The 26,594-nt window shown below is 47.6% G+C and overlaps 1 protein-coding gene across 3 annotated transcripts; it reads left to right on the top strand.

Moving 5' to 3' along the window:
- The first annotated feature begins 2,380 nt into the window (after positions 1-2,380).
- BOK (BCL2 family apoptosis regulator BOK) lies at positions 2,381-26,594 on the top strand. 3 transcript variants are annotated; one of them, XM_051782497.1, is made up of 5 exons: positions 2,381-2,674; positions 3,523-3,881; positions 7,713-7,841; positions 15,494-15,657; positions 25,154-26,594. In XM_051782497.1, exons 2-5 carry the CDS (start codon positions 3,659-3,661, stop codon positions 25,262-25,264), a joined length of 627 nt encoding a protein of 208 aa, XP_051638457.1. In that variant the 5' UTR covers positions 2,381-2,674; positions 3,523-3,658; the 3' UTR covers positions 25,265-26,594. The 3 variants fall into 3 exon arrangements, with proteins under 3 accessions (XP_051638457.1, XP_051638458.1, XP_051638456.1); XM_051782498.1 differs by lacking the exon at positions 25,154-26,594 and adding an exon at positions 19,943-25,142; XM_051782496.1 differs by lacking the exon at positions 25,154-26,594 and adding an exon at positions 19,939-25,142.

Here is a 26,594-nt window from a genome sequence, read left to right as displayed (position 1 = left end):
TCATGAAAGGTTTTTATTAAACTCCTTTTATTAAAGGAGTGCTCCAAGCTGTTTTGGTCACCCCACCCGAGAAAGGCAAGAGCTGTGGCGTGAAGCCTGTTGTTCCAGCCAGGGCACTGTCATGCCAGTGATAGCTACACTGGGAACAGTGGTTTGGGGTGACATAAGCTGCATTTGCACTGTTTCCTGTCGCTCCTTTGCCACAGGGGTTTTCCCATTATAGATCAAGTCCCTAAGCATAAACATGCTATGGAAAAAGGGGCTCCAATTACACCGACGGTTCCTTGGATTGTAACGCCCTGTCCTTTTGCAGTCAGCTGAGCATTGTATGCTGTAGTTTCATCTATTTTTACTTATAGAGGCATCTTTCAGTGTGAGGCTGTATTTTTAGTGTGTAAATAGCATAGGTAGAATCCCATGCACTGTTGGTTGGGGGTTTTTTTTGTAACAAAGTTTGGTTTATTATACACAGCCCTCAGGCTTCTAGTTTTTGTGTCTTTGCAGCAGGGTGGAAGTTGAGGGGGTGCTGCATGCTGTGACAGTTGGGCAGGGAACTCGTGGGATGAGATTGGCACCCGCGGGGAGCTGGGAGGCACTGTGGCACTTGCACATTTGCCAGAATTCTGGGAAACATTATCATTAGTTAAGCAATACTGATATTTAAGCACTCATTTTTGTTTCAGAGCCCTACTGAATAGGGACAGCTTAGATAGGGCTCCTGTTTCAAGCTGTCAGCTGCTACAGGAAGCTAAGATATAGCTTTTAATGATTTTTTCAGCCATCAGGGTTGCAAAGGCAAAAATATGATTTTCCAAGAGAATATCAGGCCCACTCTGCAGGGAAGGGCTGGGTTGGGGGTGGACAGTAGCACAGGATCTCTGTAGTCTTGATTTCAGCTTCTATGGCATGGATCTCTGCCTATATTTAAATTTCAGGAAGGCTACTGGATAAAAACCAGATTTCTGAGAGAATCTTTGAGCACACACATCTAATGCTGGACATGCACAGTCACTGTTGCCAGCTTACCGTTATCACATCGAGCTGAGCTGAGGTCCCAGATGGCCACTGCTGCATACATGTACCTCTCCTTAACCCTGCTGCTTTCCCAGAAAAAAGCCAGCTCAGAAAGAAGACCCACTGCTGCAGGGTATCAGGTACCTCAGCCCTCTTCCAACACAGCAAAGCAGTCTCCAGCAATCCAGTTAATGGCAGCCAACCTGCTCTGTGTTAATCTGTGCGTGAGTGGCGTGTTGGATGCTGGCCAGAGTGTTCCATACGTCACACAATAAGGCTTTTTCATGCAGTTCTTTTGTTCCTTTTTATCCCTCAATTTTGGGGCCAGCAGTGGTGCAGGTTATACTTGAGGCATTTTTGTGATCAGCACCTTTGGAGGGGTGTACTCGCCTCTGTCTTTTCTCGAAGGCAACAAGATGACAACAGTTACTTCTCCACTTCTGTGTTTTGAACATGCCACATACCCAGCTGTTAACCTAAAAATTGTTATTTGTTGGGGAGAATTTGTGCTTGGGCTGGTAGAATTTCTTGGCTGCAGGAAACTTCTATTACTAAAACTTCTTTTGTTTCAAATCATAACACAAAAAGCCAACATTTGTATGTAGTTTGTTGAGATGTGGTTTATTCCACATGCACATGGAAGAAAGTTGAGCACCGTGGCATCAATACCATAACGTTGCAACAAGAAGTTGACGATGAAATTAATTTATAAATATGGTGGAACTAGTTGAAATGTTTTCCTTAAACTGTATATGTTAGTTTTCTTAACACACTGAGATAATATGGACATGTTCCTGCAAAACACTTCATTCTGGAAAAACTATTTCCTATCAGCAAACGCACCTAATTTTTTTTAACCAAACTACTCGTGGCTTGGGGGAATGCAAACACTACTTGCCTTAGCCCCGAGCTGTGGCTCTCATTGTTAATCATAAAATCATCATAGAATCACAGAATGGTTTGGGTGTGAAGGGACCTTGCAGATTATCCAGTTCCAACCCCCTGCCATGGGCAGGGCCAAAGTCCAAGACGATGGAGGGGACTCAATTGGTAGAACTAACCCACAGTTGAAGTATGACAATGTGTAGTTCCCCCACTTGGCTACCGTATGAAAATGACTGTCTGACATCAGCTCTGCAAAAGCTGCTGTGGGAATTCAGCAGGAGCTGTTCCTGTTTCAGCAGTGCATTCATCACAGGGGGTAACCTGGTCTGGAAATTATGCTCTCACTCTCACCCCAAAGTCGAGTCCTTGAACAAAGCCCAACAAAGAAAAACGAAGAACCTCCTTAAGAGGGAAGAAAGGGGAGGAGAAAACGTCGCTCTCTGGCTGCTGCAACCCCACCTCCCGGTTATTTCATCTTCCTTACAAGGCTAAAGCCAGAAGCTTTCCTCTGTGCCTGGGTCCCTGTAAAAGCGGGAGAGCAAGCCCCAAGGATCCCAGTGGAGTGCAGCCAGGATGCAGGGCTGACAGAGGTGGGGAAGGAGGCACTGGCGTGAGCCCTGCAGAGAGCACAGCAGAGGAGGCTAGTGCTCTCCAGAGAAGTGTGACAGTAACCCATGAATCCTAAACCAGGTATTCAGTGATGCAGATCTTCTAAAGAAACGTGAAACCAAACCCAAAAAGAAATCACTGAGGGGGAAAAAGTGCAGCATGAGAGGTAAATATATTTTTCCTTGGGATAAATAGAAATAACTGGCTTTATTTTGTTTGAAAATCATCATTGTAAGTAGGTGTCTGAAACTGCAGACTGAAAAATGCATTTACTAGCATCTGAATAAAGACTGGTCTGACTGACTTGGAAAGCAGCACTGGGTTAAAAACTCAGATGAATTGAAGGACCTCTGAAGAAATGTTGAAGTTGCTCTTTTTAAAGCTTTGTAAAAATCTACTTTTCTGTTTTGCTCTCTCTGCTACTCCTAGAGGTTTTCAAGAAGTAGCATGCACGTTGCTTTGGGGAAAAAGAGTGGCAGAACCAAAACCTAAACCGAGAATGTGGTAAACTGTCTCTATTGAAACATTTCAAATGCTCCCATACCCCTATTTTTGCAATAGTGCCATTTCTTCAGAAAGATCCATGACCTACTGAGCTGGAATGTCTGTTGACATCTGGTTGAGGTAACTGTAGCCGGTATTTGGGATTCTTTTTTTTTTTTTTCCAGTTTAATTGAAACAAGCTGAGATTGTCTACCCATTCAATGAATTGTTTCCATGCTCTGACCATGTAGTCTCTTTGACGGGTGATTCTAGAACTGCCAAATCTGAACTGGAAAAGAGGAAGCACCTCGAGAGTTCAAAGCTGCAGCCCTTCCATGCTGCAGCCCTGACCGTGCTGCCAGGGTTCTTGAAGGGAAGTCAGAGTGGCCAAAAGACGAAAGACTTTGACCCTTGTCTGTAAGATGGACCGAGACAAATGTGATACTACTGACTTTAGTGCAACTGTGTTCTTGGGCTTCCGAGTTACATCTTTGCGATGCTAGAGGACTTACAGATGCTTTTATTCACCAGGTAAAATGAAAAAGTGGCCTGTGGAGAAGAGCTACTGGGAGTTGTGACGAAGTACAAGACCAGAGGATTGCTCACCAAAGGCATTGGCTCAGCCTTCCAGCCAGTGCGTGCAGAGGTGCGGGTTCCGCAGCTGAGGATGGAAATGCTACGCCGTTCCTCAGTCTTTGCTGCAGAAGTGATGGAGGTTTTTGACAGGTCTCCCACTGACAAGGAGCTTGTGTCCCAAGCCAAGGCTCTCTGCAGAGACTACATAAACTCGAGGCTGATTCGGGCGGGTGTCAGCTGGAGCAAACCCGAGTACAACGTCCCGGTGCCCGGGGGTAAGCTGGCCGAGGTGTCCAGCATCCTGCTGCGACTAGGTGAGTCCCTGCTGCTACGGGGGGGAACTGGAACTTTGTGGAGCAATTTGCACCACACTAAGGTTTCTGGAAGAGGCTTTTTATGTGATGATAGAGAGGTTTTTCTTTTCTACTTGGGGCATTTAGTTTTGGTGATCTTCCCTAAGCAGCTCCCTTGCTTGGGTTTTCTCATGTCCCTTGGAGCACTGCTCAGCACAAGGTTTCTGCAGAGCTGCCTTTTTCTGAGGACTTCTCACAACTCAAAATCATGATGCAGTCCAAGAAAGCCCAACAGCAAACTAATTCTGTCTGCACAGGACTCCAGCTGTGTAACAGTTGTCACAGTATTTCCAGCAGTCTTTCTCAGCTGGACATTTTAAGCAGTCTTGTGGTGTTTTCTCCAGATCTGAGTGATGATGCAATCTGGCAACCCAGCCTGGCATCTAGTAGGGCACTGCTGCCTCTAGACTTGGGCTTCAGCAGTAGCTCACCCAGCTGCAAGGACCTTTAATTTGGGGGTAGTTGGCTTACAAAATGTGCATTGGAGATTTTATGAAAGCTGCTTTTGCATGACAGTGTGTTTTTAATTTTCCTTTGTCTACCTTAATCATTCTGCAAAACCTGAGTTTCTTGCTTTTCGCTGGAGCAAGGAGGAGTTGGCTGATGTTGCCTGTCATATGGTGCCATTTGGTGCCCCCCTCATGGCACAGCGACTGCGGGGGCTGCAGGGAGAGCAGTTTGAAGGTCATGCCTGAAGGCTGTGATTTGAAGACATGCTCTAGAGCTGTGCATGCACCAGGAGCACCCTCTAATGCTGCCAGTTGCCTGGCCTTTTGTTTTGGGTTATAGCATCCTTTGTGCTCCAGTCTAGCTGTTTGTCTTTTGGGATCCCACCACCCTCATTCTTGGAAGTTGCTTCCAACAGAACAGCCCTCTTTACCTGCAGGCTGGTGTTTTAGTTCACAGCTGGCTTGGAAACTACCACCAGCATTTGCATCTGATTTAATTACACCAGAGTTCAAGTGAGTCTGGTGAAGTAACCTTTAGCTGGGCCTAACAAACTCAGGACCAGGGCTGGTCTCCCCACTTTCTCCTGTTTCCACCTCTGTTTGATATTATCCCAAGTTTCTTTTTAAGGCATAGTTGTGTTTCTTTTAACTGATTATTTTTTTTAATTTGTTCTTTTTCACTTTTTCTCTCCTATGCTGACTTCTGTTTTTGTTTTGGTCTTGGGGCGATTTTTTTTCCTGTTCTTCTGTCAATATTGCTGCCGCTTTGTCCTCCCTTTCTGCCTGGGTTGAGGGTTGAGATTTATTTGCTTTCAACCAGATCTGTGGGTGGCCAGGAACATGTTAAAGGGCAAGCAGGTGGCACACTGGATCCGAAGGCGTCTCCTGGATGACTCTCCTATTACTTATCTGTGTCCAGATGGAAAGATTTGGCTGATAGTCTTCAGAACTTGGCGCCTTCTCTGGGCAAATCTGTTTGGAGAGCGCCATGTGGTACCTATGCAACAAGGAGGGTGAGCAGTTCCTCCTCATTAGGATGAAGAGTTGTTTCTGTCCTGTTCCTTCAGAAACTCCACTTGCCACACGGCCCATCCCTTTCTTTTCCCCTTTGCTGCTCTCACCAGCAAAAGGCTGAGTGGTATCCAGCCACCTGCCAGGAATGGGAGTCCTTCGCCATTTCCTAAGCAGTGCAACAAGCCAGGCCAGTTTTTTCCACCCTGATAGTGCTAAGAAGCCTGTGGAGATGAGAAGCTGGAGGATTTGCTAGCTGTTTTGCACATAGAGAGCCCAATGAACTGACTGATGGGCTGGCAGAGGTGCTGGGCACAGGCAATGCAGCTGCGGTCTTGGGGAGTGAGAGCCCATCAGCTCAGTGAGGCTTAGCAGCTAATTAGTGCAATTAATGAGTCAGAAGCGGTAAAACTTAATGATGTGGCCAAATGAGGCACCCCAGACTGACCTGCTGTGTGTGTCAGAGGTCTGGTTTATCTGAAGTCGTATTTCCTCTGGCCAAGGCCCAGGGAAGCCCTTTGACCACTACAAGGAGCTTCTGCACATGGGAACTGTCGCTGCTTCCCTGCTGGCTCCTCCATAATCACTGGAGGAAGGAGGAGAAGCCCCAGAATTGCTCTAAATGTTGCAAAGTCGGACATCTGAACAAGGGCACCGCAGACCAGCACCAGTGTAACGTGCTGCAGGAGAGGTCCTGGGACTGCTGCTGGGACAGGGAATGCTTTCCTTCCCCAGATGCTCCTGTCTGCCCTGTGCCTTGCTCTAGGGTGGGGCATATGTGCCTCCAAACAGACCCTGATCTCATCTGGGGCCTCCAGGCACTGCTTATTGGAAGCCATAACAGTGGCAGGCTACCAAGTGCTGATCCCAGCCTCCCGTGCCTCCCTCCCGGCTGACTAGGGCTATCCCCATTTCCTTGCATTTACCAGGAAGCCTTTGTGCTGCCTGTGAGGAGAAAACAGCTGTTGAGTACTGCAACTAAGGTTTCTTCTTATCTCTGCTGACCATGTGTTGGCAGGATTTCCTCTTGCCATTAGTCTGGGACAATCCCACACTCAGAAAGAGCCAGGAGAGCTCAGCTGTGGAATTCTGTAGAGCTGAGTTTTGACTGTGCTGAGTGCCAGTTAAATCAATTAATGATCTGTAGCTAATGACTCTGAAACAAGCTCCTGATTGTGGTGGCATCTTCCTTTTTATCTCCCATACAAATGAAATTTTGAGGAGGATCAGTTGCCCTCTGGCTGGGACAAGTCACCTGGATCTTGCAGTGGGATGTAAAGCTGTTGGGATAGCTCTTCCTCTTCCCAGAGCGCCCTTGTGCAGAAGAGCGCAGTGTGTCCTAAATCTACATCAAATAGGACTCTCTGTGCACAAAGGGCCTTGATCCCATGTGATGTGTTGTGTCATGCTCCTGCAGCAGCTATGAAACCTTCATTAAATATGTGTGATCCCTTGTAGAGAGAGAAATCCCTTGGAAACTGGGTTTTATTAATTCTACTTCTCAAAAATGGTTTGTTTTGCTACGGAGGAAAAGCTTTACTGCTGTTTCCCCAGCTCCATTGCTCAGTCCTGTGGGAGGAGGTTCTCCGTTTGTCCTTAGTAATTCCATCTTGGTCTTCAAGCTGGCCTAACACCTCCAGCCATTTCCCAGCTGGGGAAGAAACACTGTGGAGGTGAAAGCATAGGTCTGTATGTGTCAGGAACTTTGGTGCTGAGGAGTCAGTCATGCAAATGAACTTCTCTTTAACCATTGGGAGGAGAGAAAGAACTCCAGATCAATGCTCTGCCTGTGTGAGTGTAAAATAGCTGAGCTGAGAGTCTCTTTGCTCAATTAATGTTGTGCAGCTCTGGGTGGATCCTTGGCTTTCATCAGCATTCTTGAGTTGCTCTCATGTGCTTTCAGGCGTTTTTGTACAAGCCTGACGGGGTGCTGGGAAAGGGCGTATCTCCCAAAAGCTTGCATGGATGTACATGCCTCTTTCTCACTTCTGAAATAAAATGAAACAGCTTTGCTTATCTGGAGACTGTCTCCTGTGTTGAAGGAAAGCCAGGCAGCCAGCCTGGGAACAGCATTTCGGGGATTACTGCAGCTACATCACTGACACAGGGCCATGGGCTGTCCCCACTCCGTTTAGAAGTGCCAGGCACAGGGGATATTGGGAAAGGAGGGTGCAAGTGGTAGGGAATTGCATCTAAACGACCCTGAGCACTCTGCTGCCTGCTTAAACTCAGGTGGAGCTGGGGTTCAGTCTGTTTGGCTGCAAGGACCTGTGGTAATTCCTGCACCAGGAGTTGGTGTTGTGCGTGCTGACCCCTGGCTGTTTGTTCCCAGGGGACGAGCTGGAATACATTCGGCCCAACGTGTACCGGAACATCGCCCGCCAGCTGAACATCTCCCTGCACTCGGAGACCGTGGTGTCGGACGCCTTCCTGGCAGTGGCTGCCCAGATTTTCACCGCAGGTACTGTGCCCGGACAGATCCACAGACAGGGCTGGGTGGAAAAGAACAGGATGGAGCCACCTGTCTCGGAGAAGGCATGTGTCTGGGATAGCCTGCAAGGTGGGGCCTGGTTTCTGAAAGGGCTGTGGGCAGTTTGGCAGTGTGCCCTGCTTTAATGATTTAATGAGAGCTCCTCTCAGCTCTGTTCTGGCAGGGAAATGCCCTGTGTTGTTATATCCTCCCAGCAGGTTCTGGCTCATTCTAGAAGGCACCTCCAGCCCTTCCTCGATAGGAGGTGGTGTTACCTCATTGCATGGGTAGGTCACTCATTCCAAGCTCCTTTGCTCACCATTGGCAGCTGCAGAAGATTCATTGTATGGGAGACTCCCTTGTTCCAGCTCATGCTGCTGATGCTGGGAGCCAGAACCAACTCATCACAAGGGAGTTCCTCTCCTCCTGGCTTCCTTTCCCACAGCAATAGCCAGAACTGCAATGGAGTCTGATGCTTCTCCTTTCTCATATTGGTAAAGTCTTGGCCCTGAAGGCTGTTCCAGATGGGCAGGTACTTTGAACTTTCTCCCTGCTTAGATGTGAGTGTTCTGCTGCTGCTGTTAGACTGGTTCCAGCAATGATGGTCAAAAGCAAAGATATGCCCTGTGCTGTGTTTCTGCAAGGATACCTCAGCCTCCCCTGGAAACAGTCCCTGCCAGTGACTGGAAATGCAGCCTGTGGGAATTGAGGGAAGAGAAACCTTTCACACAGGCATTTATGTCAGGCAGGTCCTGACATCATCCTGGGTTTTCTACAATGTCTTGTGCTGTCTGTGGAAGGATAGTAGATCTTAGAGACTGGAAACAAAACCAAAAAAAAAGGAAAAATAACCAAAGACAGCAACTTGCATAGCAGTGTGAAAGCACTGGAACCAGTGACAGTGACCTGCCAAGCGTCACAGGATGCAGTGACTCTTGTCACATTGGGAATAGTTACTACAGTATAGAAGTCCAGGTTTCTGTTGTACTTTCAATCAGGCTTCCTCACTAAAAACCTTTTTATCTTGACAGTCAGCTGTGCTTCTTTATACAGAACCACTGACACCCTGGAGAAGCCCTGACATGGAGAACGTGTGAAGTGTGTTGTGGTGGAGAGAACAGATCCTCCCTAGAATCACAACAATGGCAAAATAGATGTCTGAGAGGCACTACTCAGGCAGGGCTCCTGGCAGGTCGAGCAGGGCAGATTTACTCCCTGAGTTAGGGAAACTGATGCTGTGTCATAGGAAATGGATGGAATTGGATTGGATGGATAGTCCTGCAGCCCTCAGCAGCCTTTCAGAGATGCCTGGGATGCAGATTGCCTTGGCATGGCGCTGGCCTGGGAAGCCCTGTGAGCTCAGAAAGCAAGAGCCGGGCAAGTATGGCAGGAATGTCTGAGTGTGGCTGTGTTCAAAGGGCAGGTGCCCTGTCTTGTCACTTGGTGCTGAGCTTTACTTGCTTAAAGGCTTACAGAAAAACAAGGGTCAAGTTGGCAAGCTCAGGTATTTGCATTGCAGGCAAGTAGGTGATCTTCTTAGATGACTGTAGCTGACTGCATCAGAACTGGCCCACCTCCAGAGCTGAAGTGACACAGGGACCTAAGCCAGAAAGGTGGATGGCTGCAAGTGGAGCAGACTGTGTGTGCTGCTATGCTGCATAAACATGATGCTGGGGAGAAAGCCCTGCTGCCTTCTAGGAATCCTGCTCTGAATGCATATTGACAAATTCATTGAGAGCTGCATTTTTGGTGCTCTTCAGCTTCTCAGCTCGGGAGTCAAATGCAAGGTGTGGATAGTTTAAAATTAAAGCTAGAAATTATAACTCTTGCTACTAAACTCTTGGTTTTCAGGGTAATAAAAATGGAATCTGAGCTCAGCCCTGTGAGGCTGGCAATGCTGGAGACTTTGGGAGCATAGCAGAAACCCAGGCTCAAGCTCTGTTGCCAGTGCTGCACCTTCTCTGGGGACACTGTGCTGCAGAAATGGCTGGCAGTGGGATGGCTGCACAGGGGGTGGATCCAAACCTTCCCAGTGTCCTCTATGCCCCGTTTTTAATTCTTTCTTGTCTCTGCCACTCTGCTGGGGGTTGTGTATTCAATTGCTTTTATCAACTTGTTATTGTAATTTCGGTTGGTAGAAGTTGCTGAGTGGCAGAGGAGTATGCTGATTTTTAACGTTCCTGGATCCTACTGCAGTCTCAAGACTCAGCATTTAATGCTAAATCCAGCAAATCAGAGTTGGCTGTGACAGCCAGACATTCATTCCTTACTTTTTTTTTCATAGTTCAGAGGAAAGAGGCTCTTATTGAGCAAAGGAAACCAGACACTCAAGTTCTGTCTGAATTTTCATGACAATTACCAAGGGCTAAAACATCTCAAGCTGTTTTTCACTGTACAGTTTATTAAGAAAACAGCTACAGTCTGGCACTGCAGTGCCTAGACAGCCTGGGGAGCCCCACTTGTCACTCACAATGCCTTTCCAGTAAGGGAGCAGGGGATTTTCATCCTTTCTTGCTGGAGAGATTTTCTCCTTAATCTTTCATATGTCTGTCTTCCACACTCTAGTCTGGTTTCGAATGCTGTGTAGCTCTGGCTGTGCTCATTCTTGTCCATGCTGTCTACAAGTCTTGTCTGAGCCCTGGGCAGCCTGTTTCAATGCCTGACCACCCTTTCAGTGAAGAAATTTTTCCTAATGTCTAATCTAAACCTCCCCTGGTGCAACTTGAGGCCATTTGCTCTTGTACCGCTGCTTGTCATCTGGGAGAAGAGACTATGGTAAGGCTCAAGCTGTGGTTTGCTCCCCTGTTTCCATACAACCCATTAGTTCTTCAGGATGAGGAGAGCTCATCTGCGTGGAGATGTGCACCTCAGAGCGTGATCTGCTTTGGATGGTGAAGGATCTGCAGCAGCATCACCTATGTGATGTTACCATTGATTCTGGCGTGTGGTTCAAAGCTGCTCTGCAGGCAGCAGGAGACTGTCCCCTGACTTTTAACAGGCTGTGGATTGGGGCTTAGCTGAGCTGGCATTTACACTGGCTGTTCGAATAAATCCCAGAAGGAAGGGGTCACTTGGTGGAGAAACAAGAGTAGAAAAGGGACATGCTTTTTCCTTTCCTAAGGAAACAGTTCCCTGCTGTTCGTAAGAGCTGCTAGGCTGGTGACAGACTGGATGTGGCACTCAGTGCCATGGTCTGGTTGACAGGTGTGTTGGGTCATAGGTTGGACTCGATGATCTCAGAGGTCTTTTCTGACCTAGTTGATTCTGTGATTCTGGGGTGGAATGAGATGAACTTTGAGTTCCCTTCCAGCCCAAACCATTCTGTCATTCCATGGAATGCTGTTAGAAATGCATCCTACTGCTCCCTCATTGCTTCCGCCTTATGACTTGAGCTCCCTTCCTCGTGCACATCCCTCTTGGCTTCTTTCTCTCCACCAAAGTGTATTGTGTCTGGCTGTATTCTTCCAGCTGTTGAAATGTAGCACTGGATCATGTTTCCTTTAGGTCTGACTTGCGAGCGAGGCTTTGATGCCGGGTGGAGCAGAGGGAAGTTTATTTGAGTAACCTCGGGCAGTGTGGTGCTCTGAGACCACACAGCCATGCCTCATGGCTTCTTGAGCTCTCCCCTGGGGCAGACGAGCTCATATGAGCAGGAACACTTTCAAGAGCACTCCTCTTCTGCTAATTCATTTTCCCCTGGGCTCGCCAGTGTTTACATACTTTCAGCTCCATGGCTGGCCTTGAGTCTGCAACTTGTATTTCTTATTTTTTATAATGCCTTCTAAGCAGCTCTTCACTTTTTCCATATCCTTTTGTTCCATCTCTGTGAGCAGAAGTTTTGGAGCTTTCTCTGTTTTGATCATTCCCTTCTGGACCAGTTTTCCATTCCCTGTTGTTGTTAGCTCCCATGCATGTTAGTCCACGCAGTGGGAAGCCCTATGAATGGATTGTCTTGCCAGGTGACGTGTGCCCATTTCACCCAGCATGGATGGCAGCCAGGCCTTTTGAGGAATTTGGAGCAAGATGATGTGTCTTCACTGCTCGTGCGCACTGGCCAGATGCAATTCCAGCTTATGCTGAGGGATGCATGACACTAGTGTCACCCTGAACCTGGCCTGAACATCATGGGGGACAGAGGCACTGCCCTTTCAGTAGACTGTGCTCCTCTGCCCCTGCCAAGGGAGTCCTTGAGAGAGAAAAGGTAATGGAGCTGGTGTCCTGGGAAAGTGCAGAGGAGGGCTGCTGAAGCATGTTCCCTTGCCCTGTCCTGTCTGGGGCTGGATGGCTGCTGGAGCCCTCCTTGGCAGGGGGACCAGTCACAGGCCCAGGTGCTGGAGATGTCTGCTCCCCTACATCAGGTGTGAAAAGAGCATAGGCTCTTTTCCTCATCTGCTGTTGCAGATGAGGAGCCCAGCCAGCTGTCTCCATCTTCTGCCTCCAGCAGTGACAATAGACACCTGAAAATCAGGAGGGAATTTCCTCCTCCCCCTGCCCCCATGGCCTGGCTGTGCTGCTAACAGGAAAAGCAGACTGAAAGATTGGTTTGACCCTGATGGACATGCTCTGGAAAGTGGATGTGACCGCCAAGCTCTCCACATCCATCACCATGATAAGCATTGGCCAACAGCTTGTCCTCTTTCTGCTGTCTGGTGAAAGGGGTTCTGTCTGTGTGCCAGGGAAGCCCTCACCTCATGCAAGTCCTGCAGCAGGTACCATTATGGAACAACCTTGGCAGGGAAGCTGGAGCTGAAGGGCTTCCTTGCCATCCTCCCTGGACTGATGTGTCTTAAACTGTGTACTAGGGAAGTCATGGGTCTCTTGAGGCTTTATCTTTCACTGACTGTGGATGCACTTTTCTTCTGTTGGAAAGAAAAACTTGGGTCTAAAACAAAGTTAACCAAGACTGCAGCTGTCTTTCTGTACCAGAGTGACCTCAGCCCTGTCAGTTTTCATTACTTCCATGTAAATATCTCAGAGCTAATGGACTTGCTTCAGATACTTAGAGTGCCGTAAACTTGGGAATAAGCCAGTGAACTCTTCCCTGGAATTTTGGGTAACTTTGGTTCATGTAACTCGAGATGCAAGGATCCACATTTCTGCAGGGATGGAGAACTGTAAAACTGGCTTACACTAAAGCTGAGGATAATCCACTGAGGCTCTAGTCCTGGAGATATCATCAGCAAGGTGTGTAACCCCTTAAAGCCTCTTTCATTAGGTAGAGACATACTGACCTGTACTGGGACTCTTTCTTGCTGGGAGAACCCCTCTGTCTAGTGTTTTCTTATGTGGTTTCATAGTCTCTTTCTGGCTCGTTCTACTGGCTGTCATGGTGACACACAATGTGAGAAAGGCAGATAAATAGTGTGAATGCCACACAGGCAGTGAACTTCCTGAGTGACAGCTCCGGGGAAGGGACACTGCAGGGCCCGCTTGGCAAATAAAACCAGGACAAGAATAACAGTCAGTCACTTTAGTTGTATTAATAACTTCCTCTGGTCTCGAGGATAGTGGTGAGGAGGAACAGTATCACAGGGGACACTGAGCTACTGCTGTTACTCTTGCTGCAGAGCCTCACGAAAGGATCATCTGTACATTTTGATCTTACATTAGTCATGAGTGAAAAGCGGCTTTTTTTGGAACACTGAATAGATTTTCACCAGTCTAACAAGGTATTCCTGTGACTGACATTTGAAGAGTTCTTCTAAAGTTTAGTACTTTTTTTATTTAAGGAAAAAAAAAAAGAAAGTGATTCTTAAAGGTGTTAGTGTGAGTGTCCCTTTTGAGTCACTAAGTGGAAGAACTGTGGAAATGCTCTGAAATCTGCATGTTTTTTGAGGAATATGGGGTGCTCTGCTGCAGTGAGAGCACCCGTGAGGAGGCTGGAGCTCCATCTCAGAGATGGGGGTGCCTGGGGATCTGAGAGTGCAATGAAGGAAAGAGGGAGACTCTTTACACCATTTAAATTGTATTTTTGCTTGCTGGGCACATCCAGTTTTCTGATGGTGTGTTTAACCCCTCCAGGTCCTCAGATCTAGTCACTGATCAAATCTTTCCATCTCACCCGTTTTCTTTCTCGTTGCAACCCTGTAGAACAGTTCTGTGTGGCTTTTAAACACTAAAACTTCACCAGGCTTCTGGCTATGTTTGGGAGAGACCTTGGACAGATTCCACAGAGACCTAACACTGTAAAATACTTCACAGTATGCTTGATAAATATGGCTATTCCAGATAACAAAGCATGGGGGGAATTCAGCTTCCTAGCCGATCCAAAGGAAATCAGTGTGCCATTGTGCAGTGGCAGTTCTGCAGGGGAGCAAAAGGGTTGCATTTCCAGGTCATTGGTCCTGACAAAAGCCTGATGAGGGACAGCTGGCTGGGATGTTTGAGCACGAAGGGTTTATGCCCAGTGGTGTTGGTAAAGCGTGGGGGAGGCCCTGGGAAGTTGGCTGGTACCCAGAGCTGAGCTCAAGCGCTTATCGCTGGCGCTAACAGGAAGACGATTGCTGCTGGGACAACTTCCATGGAGCTCTTGCTGCAGGCAGGTCAGCCTGGCAGGAAGGCTGTCCTCTGGGAGATTAGATAACTGACTGACCCTCCATCCCTGCACTGCCCTCAGTGGGGTAGGACAGGCAATGTTAAGTATTGTAGGCAGAGTGGACAAAGTCTTAAAGCTACCTGTTTTTCAGGTGGAGACTGAGGCATACTCCTTGCGTTGAAGAGGAGGGCAACCCTGAGCAACAGCTTCCTCATGAGGGGAAGAGGAAGGGCAGGCACTTTGCTCTCTGGTGACAGGATCCAAGGGAATGGCATGAAGCTATGTCAGTGGGGGTTAGATTGGATATTAGAAAAAGGCTCTTCACCCAGAGGGTGGTTGGGCACTGAACAGGCTGCCCAGAGCAGTGGTCACGGCCCCAAACCTGCCAGAGCTCAAGGAGTGTTTGGACAAGGCTCTCAGGCACGTATTGGGATTGTTGGAGCTGTCCTGTGCAGGGCCAGGGGTTCATCTTGATGATCCTTGTGTGTCCTTTCCAACTCAGGATTCTATGAATCCTGTGTTCCAACTGTGATTCTGTGAACCCTCTTGGCCCTGTTGCTTTGCCTCCCTTTTTTGTTTTGGTGCCATGGAAGAACTGAAGATGCTTATCTCGTGTGCTTTGCCTGTCACATTGGAACAGTTTTCTCTGATCTAGAAAAAAAACAGGAACACTTTGTCTAAAGGGTGTTAAAGGGTTGTGCTGATGACAAAAACCCCAGGTTGTTCAAACTGTTTGAATTCCATCACCTCCTGTGCAGCCTGTGCGTGGCTGAGAGCCAATGGCAATACAAACCATGGTGGTGCACTTCTTCCCTGTCCTGGTGGTGCCTTTGGGCTGCTTTCCCCAAAGCTGTGCACCCAGTGCTGAGAGGTGGTCAAACCATACCAAGGTCAGCTTATTTCATTCTACCTCTCTCTGTGGAGAGTTTTCCCCAGTCCTGGTCCCCCAGTATTTCTTTTCCCCCAGGGTGGAGAGCATGCTGAACCATGGCTGCGTGCAGGCAGCACGGGCACGTGTCATGAAGGAGAGCCATTTCCTTTGGTTATTCAAGACTGAGCTCTGTGTGTGTGTGTGTGTAAATCTGAGTGACCTTTCTTCTCTTCACAGGCATAACGTGGGGCAAGGTGGTGTCTCTGTACGCCGTGGCGGCGGGGCTGGCGGTGGACTGCGTGCGGCACGCGCAGCCAGCCATGGTTCACACCATCGTCGACTGCCTGGGGGAGTTTGTCCGCAAGACCTTGGTGACGTGGCTGAAGAGGAGAGGAGGCTGGGTGAGAAATGCTGTCTGATCAAACTTGCTTCTGCACGTGCAGGCTGGAAAATATCCTGACTGATGAAAGCGCGGGTGTCCCTGCTGCAGCTTTACGCTGAAAAGGGCTCTGTGAGATTCTCTTCCACAGCCCTCTGTCCTGCTTACACCTTGCTAGACTTACATAGCTCTGTTACTGGTCCTGCCCTGTGTAGCTGAGCCACAATAATTCAATCCTGACCCACCAGCATTCTCTTCCTGATCTTCTCTGGAGCTAACAGCCAGTCATAGTGGGAGACTGTAAATAGGGGTCATTTCAGTGAGGCCCTGGCACAGGTTGCCCAGAGAAGCTGTGACTGCCCCATCCCTGCAATTGTTCCAGGCCAGGTTGGACAGGGCTTGGAGCAACCTGGTCTAGTGGAAGGTGTCCCTGCCCTTGGCAGGGGTTCAAACTAGATGGTCTTTAAGGTCTCTTCCAACCCAAGCCATTCTGTGATTCTCTTGGCCAACTGTTTTCCAGAAACTGAAAAAAAATGAGGCTTTCCGACTTAATTCTCCTTTCACCTTTAAACATCTGATTTCTTTGGTCTCTCTATACCCCATGGGAGCGTTGGCTTCTGTGGAGGATTGTTCAGAGTAAGAACTTTACTTTGGTCCTGTGGAATAGCCAGACACCTTTCCAGTGACTTTCCCAGCAGACTGGGATGACTGGCTGGCAGCTGGGTGGTGCATGTTATGTACCAGGTTCTGTGTGCCTGGCTGGCAGGGACATGGACACTCCCTGGAGTGATAGAGCCCAAAGTGCTTTGGTGTACTGCCAGGAAGATGCTACCTGGAGCTAAATATTGCCCTATGACACCACTGAGCTCATGGGACATCGTGTTCCGAAGGCATGTGCTCTTTCCAGACTGAGCCACAGCAGCAAATTCCCTCTTTTCCAAGAGGTGAAATTTATTTCCGAGCCAACAGGAAATGGTCAGGCACCCCACCCACAAAGACCCAGAGAGGGGGGGGACATCTTTTTCCAAACTGAGTATTGCTCCTCTGTGCTAAGACTTCCCAAGTGTGCCTGTAGCTGGTTCAGTCACCTAATTTTTCCAGGAGTGAAGGCACCTTTTTGGTGAAGAGCAGTGGATCCCTTGCACTTACTAAGTGCCAATCCTGCCTTAAATCATCCCTCCCCTCTCTAAAACTGTGTCACCTTGAGGCCAGCTGACTCAGGGGTCTGTTTGGTTGGGCTAAAAGCAACCTTTGATTTGAAGGCCCTGATCTATTCCATTTTGCATCCACACAATTAATTGTGCCGAGGCAGGTAAAGAGGATATCCTGGGATTAAGTAGCGCTGTTCCTGCCTGTGAATACCTGTCCCTGCCTCAGTGTTATTTGAGGCTTACTTTAACTGCATACCTGTAGAGCTGCTTGAAATGTGTTCTCTGAAACAATTTTTCCTTTGGAAAAGATCCAGTTTCTTTGAAATGGAAACATTGCATAGGAACGTGTCTCCTTCTGGTTCCCAACTATTTTTCTTCTTTGTTTTGGTAAAACCTGCATGTTCTGATAAGTTAGCATCTTGTTTTAAGTTTTGTATTACTTCATTAGAGTTCAAAACAAGGTGTTTGGATAGTTCCAAAGGGATATTTTTGGAAAGTTTTTGTTGCAAAGCAAACAAGCTTCAAAACAAGCTGTGACAAGGGTATATTTGCCCACCAGAAAGGAGGGGTCCCTTCAAGTCTGGGGGAAAGCTACTAATCTTCCTTCCATCTTGTGCTGTGCTCCCCTGAACGTTCTTCCCCTTGATCTAGGCACTGCAGCAAGGTATTTCCCAGCTTTGTTCACTAAGGGGCCAGACCAAACAGCTCTATGATGGGGACCCTCTCGCCCTGCTGCCTGGCCTAGCTGGTGTTAGTTTGTCTTGGCACAAAGTCCTTGTTTCTCCTGTGCACATGGAGAAACATCAGCTCAGATGGAGGCTGCCAAGAGTAACCACCGTGCCCTGAGCTGGTCCAGAAAAGCCACTGTGGAGACCTTGAAAAGGCATTTGAAATTCTCCACTCAGCAGCAGGTCCCCATGCTGCTTCCATAGGGTGGAGAAGACCCTACCCCACAAAACCCAACTCAAACCTCTTTGGAGGAACAAAGAAAGTTTGAGGCATCATCTCTCCCTGTGGAGAGTTTGCAGCCTCAGCAGTGGCTTTACAGTAGAATAGAAAGATTTTAATTTTCTTAGCAGCATTTGCTACAAAGCAGTGCATGTGACTTGTACTTGTTTGAACAATTAACACAGAAGCTCAAACTGCCATTGCAGCAGTTTATCAGTGCCTGACAAGGCTCAAAGACCTGCTTTATTAAGTAGCTTTGAAGTTTTCAATTCCAGTACCTTATCAGGTATGCTTGATTTGGATAAGAGCAGCTAAGGCAATTGTTATACAGCTGAGCAATTTTGCTTATCTAAGCAAGCCCTATACAAATTTGTAAATGCTTCTGAGTGTAGCTCCTCTTGGTTAGAGCAGTGAACTCATTGTCTTTGGGAGAACATAGCTGGGCTTTAAGGAGTTCACATTTTCTCATCTGGCAGTTAACCCTCTGCAGCTGTGATCAACCCAGTGTGCATACTGGGCCTTGTACTGGCTCACGTGAGGCACTAAAGTCCTTCACAGCTTATGTTTCTCACGGATCAGGTACCCTAACACACATGTTCAGACAGCTACCTGCACATCATGACTTCTCTCGACTAAAGGGACAGTTTGACACATCTTTGTCTTGGACATGACACTGTGCAGGTCGCTAAAACTGAACAGGCTGAATCAGTTCAGACTTTTCTAAAATGCAAGTAGGGCGAGTGTGCTAAGCCATCACTGAAAGTGTTCAGGGAGACCCACTTTGCTTTCCTCCACAGTACAGACAAAGTACCTGTAACCACTGGTCCCACACTGCAGCATGTTCTGTTGGCTGCCTTGGCTGCGTGCTACGTTTGCTCGTGTTTTTTTGCTATAAGCAGCAGCATTTCCACACCTTGGTGCTGACTCAGCTTCCTCCTGTCATCCTGTTTCTTCCCATCCCTACGTGCCTGTATTCATTCCTCCTGCAGTCTCTGCTTGTCAGTTATTCACGGGCTCAGCATCTCCTGATGCTCCCAGGAGATCAGCAGTGCGGGGAGCTGCAGCATGCCAGCCTTCCAGACACTGTGGGGGAGGAACTGCTGGAACACATGGCTGCTCTCAGCAGAGCTTTGGTCTGTGGGTGATGAAGGGGTTGGTCAGTGCAGCTGTGCTCACTAACCAGCTGCCAGCATTTGTCCCTTCAGCTGCCTTTTGCTCCCTTCTAATAATGATCAAAGTTGCTGAGGCGAGGCTCAGCCATGTCTTCAGCACAGGCAGAAGGACTGGAGAAGATTATTGGGGTATTCATCATCTCTCATGTCCTGTTTTGGGGATGAACATCTCAGGGTTTAGAGCCTGCACCCCCCGTTACTCAACCACAGTCCACATGTCCTTGTGCTAGGCTGAAGTTTAACCACAACTCAGTTATACCACTGGCAGAGCTTCTAATTTTGATTCCTCCACCAGAAAATGCAGTTTTCTTTCTACCTCTGTCCTGTTCACTTTACCCTCCAGGTATTTTCCACCTTCTCCTCCCTACGCCAGGTGGAGAGCCTGTCTTCATCAATTTGCTGTGTTGTTATTTTTTATTCATTGTAGGCCAGCTTCTCTTCTTGTTAACACTTGAAACCAGCAGCCCAAGCGATCTTTAAATCTGACCCATGTGTCTGGGAGGCATCTCTGCCAGCACACATATTTCCACACACAAAGCTTGCATTGCTTTAGGTCTAAATTGGGGGTTGGCTTGCTTGCTTGTCTTCCAAAGAAAACACTAAGGCAAGAGAAAAAGTGCAAGCAACTTGAGTTGATATTAAACAGGACAACCTCTGGGAAGCATCCGGCTTTACAGAAAAGGATGGGAATGCTGATACTGCCAAAGTTTCCTAAACCTTTCAAACAGGGAAAGAAAGTTGTATTTAGCTATTCAAAATGGAAAATGCTGGACAATCTTCTTGTCCAGCATTTCTTTCCTCAGTGGTGGCTGAAAAGGGCGACACTTTGCCTTGTTGATGGGGAGTGAGGAAAGTGTATTTTGCAGGGCTCTCGGGCCTGATTTAATAACTTTTGGTGTGTGGAAGGGTCAGAGCAGGCATCTGGTGCTGCAGCAGCAGTGGTGGGTGCTGTGGGTTGTGGGGCTGGGAGAGCCTGCAGCGGTGGCTGATGTGGGCACCTCTCTCTGATGATCTCTCTTCCCTCCTCATTAGGCAGACATCACAAAATGTGTGGTGAATACTGACCCCAGCCTTCGCTCCCACTGGCTCGTGGCTGCTGTTTGCAGCTTTGGTCACTTCCTCAAGGCCATCTTCTTTGTCCTGCTGCCTGAGAGATGAGTGCGAGTTGCCAAGTGCACCCCCCTGCCCCATCTCCTCCCCCACTCCGCAAGCAACAAGAGGTGACTGGAGATGTAATTCCAGATTGGTAATGGCAATTTCTGAAGAGGAGGAAGAGAAGCACTGGGACAAACAAAAGGCTTGTTTTCCTCTGCCTTCATCTAGGAGCAGATCATCAACCACTGCTGCTCCTTTTGCAGCCGCAGGAGCCTCTCTGACCATCAATTCTTTCAAGAGTCTTGTTTTCCTGGGTAACTTGCATGTGTGGTCTGGATGTTGCCAGTCCCTGGGCACGCTGGTGGCATGTGCAGCATGGAATGTCAGATGTCTGTTCCTTACAGCTGTGTTGCACGGTTATGCTAGTGCCAGGCAGAGGGGAGGAGGAAGGGAATATTATTTGAAATGGGATAAGAAAATAGAAGAGGGGGAGAGTCCCTCCTTCACTCCACGTGATTCCCCTTTCAGTCCCCAGACTTGCCTTGTGTTAATTCTTGTCTCGTTAGGTCTGTGCTTAAAGTTCATCTCCTTTATCCCTAACTGACTTGCTGGGCTCTGCCCCAGCACAGCATGATGGTTTTTAACAGGATAAAACCAAACGTTTTGTCAACAAATGCTTCTCCCTGACACGTGTTGGAAGTCGGTCTGAGCAGCCGTGTGAGGGGCAGGATGAGAAGGCAGCTGCACTCGATGCAGCACGACAGTGTGTTTTGTTGAACCCTCTTACTGCACTCACACACCATTCCAACAGGGGCAACGCCTTCAAGCAACAACTCGGGCTGGAATTTCATCATGAAGAGAAATGGGTTTTCCACTGAGATTTTGTCGGAACTAAGCGTGTAAGTAGGAAAGGTCAGGGGGCACGAGCAGAAACAGGGAAACAGAAAGTGAACTGGCTGGCATTGTGAAGGGGGTGAGCTGTGGCAAAAGTAGCTGATGTATGTTTCTCTTTTAATCTCTTTGGAAGTACAACTCGCAGTCTTCTTTGTGGCAAACAATAAAAGAAATAGGTGGTGTTTCACTATTGCACAGGCTATTGTATTTGTTTCCAGAGTTAACAATTCCAAAAAAGGCCAGAACAGTGCAGAGACAAACACTCTGGCCATGCTAAAAATACTTCAGCTTTTCCCCTGGTAGAGCATGTTAACATGTTAAAACTACAACTCACCCAGTTCATGCCTGGAATTTAACCCATGTTCTTGCCATGTCAGAAATGTGCTGTTTTCACTGACAGATGTAGGGCCTTGCTGACATGAGCAGGGAAAGACTGTGGAGCCTCTTCTCTGCCAAAGCCTCACGGAGATGCCCTGCTCAGTGCCTTGCTCCCAGGAGTGTGGCAATTAACACAGAAAAAAACCCTTCTGGATTAAGAACATGTGGCACTATGGGAGATTTTGCTGGTTTTTTTTTTCCTGATTTCTCTCCCAAATATTTAGAGGGGTTTTACTCTTCCATACAGGAGTTACAAAGGTGTTTGAGAATAAAGCAGAGCCTTGATTTTTGGTACTATCTGTGGGCAGGATCTCTGCTAGCTGTTAGGAGTGCTGTGCTCTGACCAGCAGAAACCCTAGCACAGGATGTGTAGGGGTTAGATCCTTGTGCATTCCTGCTTTTGGCTGCTCTAGCTCTTTGCACTTTGGCTGATGTCTTGGTGTATGGGTACCAGGCCCAGCTTTAGCCCTAGTGCATCCCCAGTGAAGGGTGCTATACCAGCTTGGTCTACAAGGACGTTTTCAGCAGTAAAGCAATTCTCGTGGGTCAAAACCCTTAAAGGGCAACCTCCCCCAATCCACAATCTCCCAACAAAAACACTCACTGACAAGGAGAGAGCCTTGCATTCCATATCAAAGCCGTGTGCTGCCTTTGATAGTGGGTAGGGAGACCTTGGGATGGGTTATACTGACAAGTTCCCAGTGTGGATGCAGATGATGGTGCCCTGAGGCTGGGGCATTTTTATGTATGTAAAGCTTGCAGCAGTTCCCCAAATAATCCCAAACTGCCAAAAGAATATTTAATTTTTTTCCCCTTCCTGATGTAATTATATTGGCATTAGGGGTTTTGCTGGCACCCCTTACAGCTGGGATTTTCTTCCTTGGATTCTTGGTAGATCCGGCTATGGAAGTTTAGAGCAGGTACAGAACACACAGTGAATTACACTAATCACTTTTGATCAGGAGAGAGAGGATCCCCTCCCATCTGCAACAGAGGCATGAAAAGCTCTGTAGTCCACAGCAGGGGGATGCAGCTGTGTTGTCCTAATGGAGCTTGTGGAAAAGTAGACTTTGGATTTCTGGAAGTACCCTGGTTGTGTGCAGACTTTGGCTTGGACAGCTTCACAACTCATCAAGTCCAGCTTGCCTTATCATACCTTGTGTTTTATGGAGTGTATGGGAGGTCCTGAAGCAGTACAGTCTGACACTGGGACTGGCAAGACCTCTCTCAGTTTGGATGCTGTTTTGAAATGTAATACTTAAGGTTATGGCTGCTTTTTCAGTAAACTAATGGTATCAGAGAGAATACCAAGGAACATAAAGAGTTAAATGTACCAATTAAGTGGATTTAACAAAAAGATAATGACAAGCCAAATAAAGCAGCATTGCTGGAAAGGAATGTGTGTGGGTGGGAAGGGGGTTGCAGAGGCAGACAAAGGCTTGGCCTGGAAACTGCCAATAATGAAGAGGTGATTTTGGTCCCCTCAAATATGTTTAAGACTTCTCTGGCTTTTGGCTGTCTTCTTGCATTTGCAAGTCCCTGTGAAATACATACTGGGGCTGAATGGTGTGTTGCTCATCTTGCATTTGGTGTTAAAGGATGAGCTTTTGATCTTCTCACTCCTGTAATAACCACAGCAGCAGCAGCCTTGCCACCAAAATAAACAACAAAACAAACAGAATTGCACACACAGCTCTGCATTTGGAAAGTAACAGTCTTAAGCATGATATAGCCAAGTTTTTATGTTGTGTTCAGTCCTAGCTGTTATGTTTAGGAGTTTCAGAGTACTTCTAGAGGTCCTTTACAATCTCAGCAATTCTGGGGCTCTGTGATTTTTCTATTCCCTCTTCTCTTTTGGCCAGTCCTACCTGGTGGGAGACATCAGAGTTGGTTGTTTATCCCCCCGATAAACATTTTCCTTTTAAATGATTGGTGAAGATCCTAGGACTAGCTCTAATTTATTTAGTTGTTAAAGAAAACCAAGAAAAAACAAGTACCAAAATTAGTACTGTAGTACTATTGTGCTGCTCCATACCAAAAACCAGCATCAAAATCTGAAAACATCCAAACCAGCCATCTCATCCTTTTACCCCAGTGTGCTTCCAATGATCTGCTTGAGAACACTGCTTGTAGTAAAAGCTGCCTTCATTTTTTTTAAGCTGTTTTCCTCACACTGAAGGTTCTAAGTGAGACTTAGCTACACACAAACCTTCTTGGGGGTTGCTCCCTGTCCCCAGTGACCTTTCAGTCCAGTGTTTTTGCTGAAGGGCAGCAGTCACAGGGGGGTGGGGGGCAGACCTCCTCTCAGCATGGGGACACGTGGCTGCTGCTCACCCTGTTAGGCACACATAAAATCCAGATGGGCTTTAGCTGTCTTCTTGCTGTCCCACCAGAAAAGCTGGAAGCATAGGGAAAAGATGAGGCAGGGTCAGGTGGAGGCATGGGAAATTACTAGGAAGAAGCGGGAGGAGGGAGAACGGGTTGGATGGAGGTGGGGAAATGGCATATAGTATTTTGGTGGTTATAGAGCCTTTTGCAGAGGAGAGTGGCCTGTGTGCTATAGCAGTAGGGAATGTAAAGGTCCAGAGAGTAGTGCCTGGAGGAACCTGAGCCTCAGCTCTCCTTTGTTGACAGAAGAACTCGCCTCCAGTAAGGATTATCCCGCCATCCTTCACCTCCGGCGCCAACCTCATTCTCTGTTTGTTTATAGCAGACCTACATAGAAATACCTGCTTTATCACAAAGATGAGGAGCAGAAAAGCTGTCTTGGCTTGGAAGTTTCAATGATGAACATTTGACAGTGCTTATCCTGTCCTAGACATGATCTTGCTCCAGTCACAGCCCGAGTTGTACCTCTCCTGTGTCAAACACTGGCAGCAGGTTCACCTTCTTCAAAGCAATACTGAAGAAAATAGTCTCTGTCTTGCAGCAGATGTCACCTGTGTTCCTGCAGTGCTTTTTCTCCTGCAAGCAGAAAGAAAACAGTCTGTGAAGCTGTTAATTTATCAGACTTGCATCTGTATTGCAAACCAAAGTACAGAACAATAGCGACAGGGAGTGAGATTGAAGTTTCCTGGGAAATTGCAACACCAAACTTCCTCATTTTCAGAGTTGTTCTTTAGACCCTGAGAAAAAGCTCTGCCTGTATTTTTTTTTATTCTCCTTTTAATGTGCAAAGTCTGCAAGTGGGGTTTTTTTGTGCACGATTAAACTGAATATGAAGCAGATTGTAAGTCCTTTAGATGAGTTTCTGAAAAGATCAGTCCCTGAAGGCGTTCCAACAGCTTTGCCAAGAGCCTTCTTGATGTGACTCTTGTCAATGTGTGTCCCCTTGAATTTCTTCACTGTCATCGTTTTTTTAAGTCTACTATTTATAATTTTACAGGCATAGATTTGCCACAGATTAATTATTCTCTTAGGGCAATGTGAAAACAATGCATGCTACTAGATTAATGACAAGAAAACAGCAATTTAATGTACTGCTGGCTGACTCTATAAATTTCTTCTATGCAAGTGGTTTGACAGCTGGAGTTTAAATACTCGCTCTGAAAAGCCTGTAACCTCTTTAACTCTAAACATTTTGACCCACTGGGATTATGAGCCCCCAGCACAGCTAAACAGAGCGATCCTTGGTTGAACTTTACACCGTCACCAGGACCTGGAAGTGTATTGCATGTTCAAGCAGAGTCTGTGGGAAATAGAGTACCCCTGGGTCAATCACACGACATGAAGACCATGTCCAGGCAAGGTCAGATGAGAAAAAAACGCTTCCCCTTTCACAGAATTTAAAAAATAAGGAGTTGGGAAGGGAATTTCCAGCTTCCTTACCAGCATATTTCAGAGCTTCAACTCAGGAGAAATTTTGTCTCTTTGCCCACAGACCAGCAGACAGCACCAGAGCTTGTCTTCTCCATCACTGCAGGAAGACTTGCTGATACATCTCTACTGGCGTCAAATACAATCCCCTGTTGTTTCAAATTTCCACTTCTAGCCCTATCTTGTGACCTTCACTGTTGCTTTTGTTGAGCTCTGTGTTTAAGCAAGATAAGGTGTGTTTTCTATTCCCCTTCCCCTGCTGAATGTGACTCATGCTGGGATTGCTCTTGAGACCCTTTCAGTCATCTGAAGGGCAACTGGTTTGGACTTTGGAGGACTATGGGCAGCACCAAGGACCTTCAGTGTCACTAATGTGATGGGAGCTGAGAGGATGGGCCACTTGGCAGGACCAGCCCTCGCAGTGTCTCACCTGACTCTCATCAGGCAGGAGCTGGAGATCCTGCAGCCGGTCCCTGCTATGCAGATCCATTCTCCCACTGCTCTGTGACACTGTTCAGGCAACATCGAGCCACCTGAAAGTTGAGGTCCTCCCAGTATCGTGGTGTTGCCTTTTTACTCCTAACATGGAGGTGTTGGGGGCTGTTCAGTAGTGACCACGGGGACAGTTTGTTCCCATTTCCCACCAGAGCTGAGCCTGGATTTTCTGGTAATCTAAGAAGGGGATTAAAGCCCCCCCCAAAATAGCCTTTTATTTTGATCTCCTTGGCACTTCAAAAGAACAATTAAATCACTCTTAAGCTGCTAGAACATACTTTGCTCTCAGTTCCTCAGCCAGGAATGGCCAGTCTGTCCTTTTTAAGCCTGGCAAGCATCTGCCAGCTAACTCACTTGCCTTGTGCTGTCAGCTTTCCCTCTCAGTTCACTGGCATTGCTCCTGAGCAAAGAAGTCTGACCCCCATGGCCACCTGACCCAGCAGGCTGTTTTCTCCCCCAGAGAAGGCAACCCCATGCAAACCATGTGGTGGCTACGGCGGAGTCAGGTGCTCCCCCAAACAGCATCGTGCCCCACTGCCTGGTGTGTTCTCCCTTTGGTTAGGGCTGATGCATGCATTTACACAGGGTGGAAAAGGAGAAAGCATGGCTGGCATTTGAAAGGGAGCAAACAACTCCAAGGGTTGCGTTCACAGCCTGTCCTGCTGAAAGGCTGCTGCCGTCAGGGCTTGGGTACACATCACTGGCACTCCCCGGCTGATGCACACCACGAGCCTCTAATCTGTGGCTAATGGTAGATTACTTGAAGCTGGGAAAAGGTGCTTGGAAAATCTGTGCCCTTGGGTTTTATGGCTTAACTGGAGGAGGAGAACAGCACTGCTAAAAATAGTTGCATGTTCAAGCTCCCGTTTTGTCTCTGAGAGCGACAGATTCACAGAGTCGCGCCCAGGCTGTGCATTATTACAAACTTGGAGGCTGGAACTAGCTCGAGCTAAATTATGAGGTGCCGTCCCCAAACCCTGCAGCACATCAGGGGGACGACTGGAAAAATT

Source organism: Manacus candei, unplaced genomic scaffold, assembly GCF_025592945.1.
Source record: "Manacus candei isolate 608988 ecotype Guabito, Panama unplaced genomic scaffold, ASM2559294v1 h1tg000015l, whole genome shotgun sequence".
In the NCBI taxonomy this organism is placed as follows: Eukaryota; Metazoa; Chordata; class Aves; order Passeriformes; family Pipridae; genus Manacus; species Manacus candei.
The sequence above is the reverse complement of the archived record's forward strand: the minus strand, read 5'-3'. Positions and strand labels throughout refer to the sequence as shown.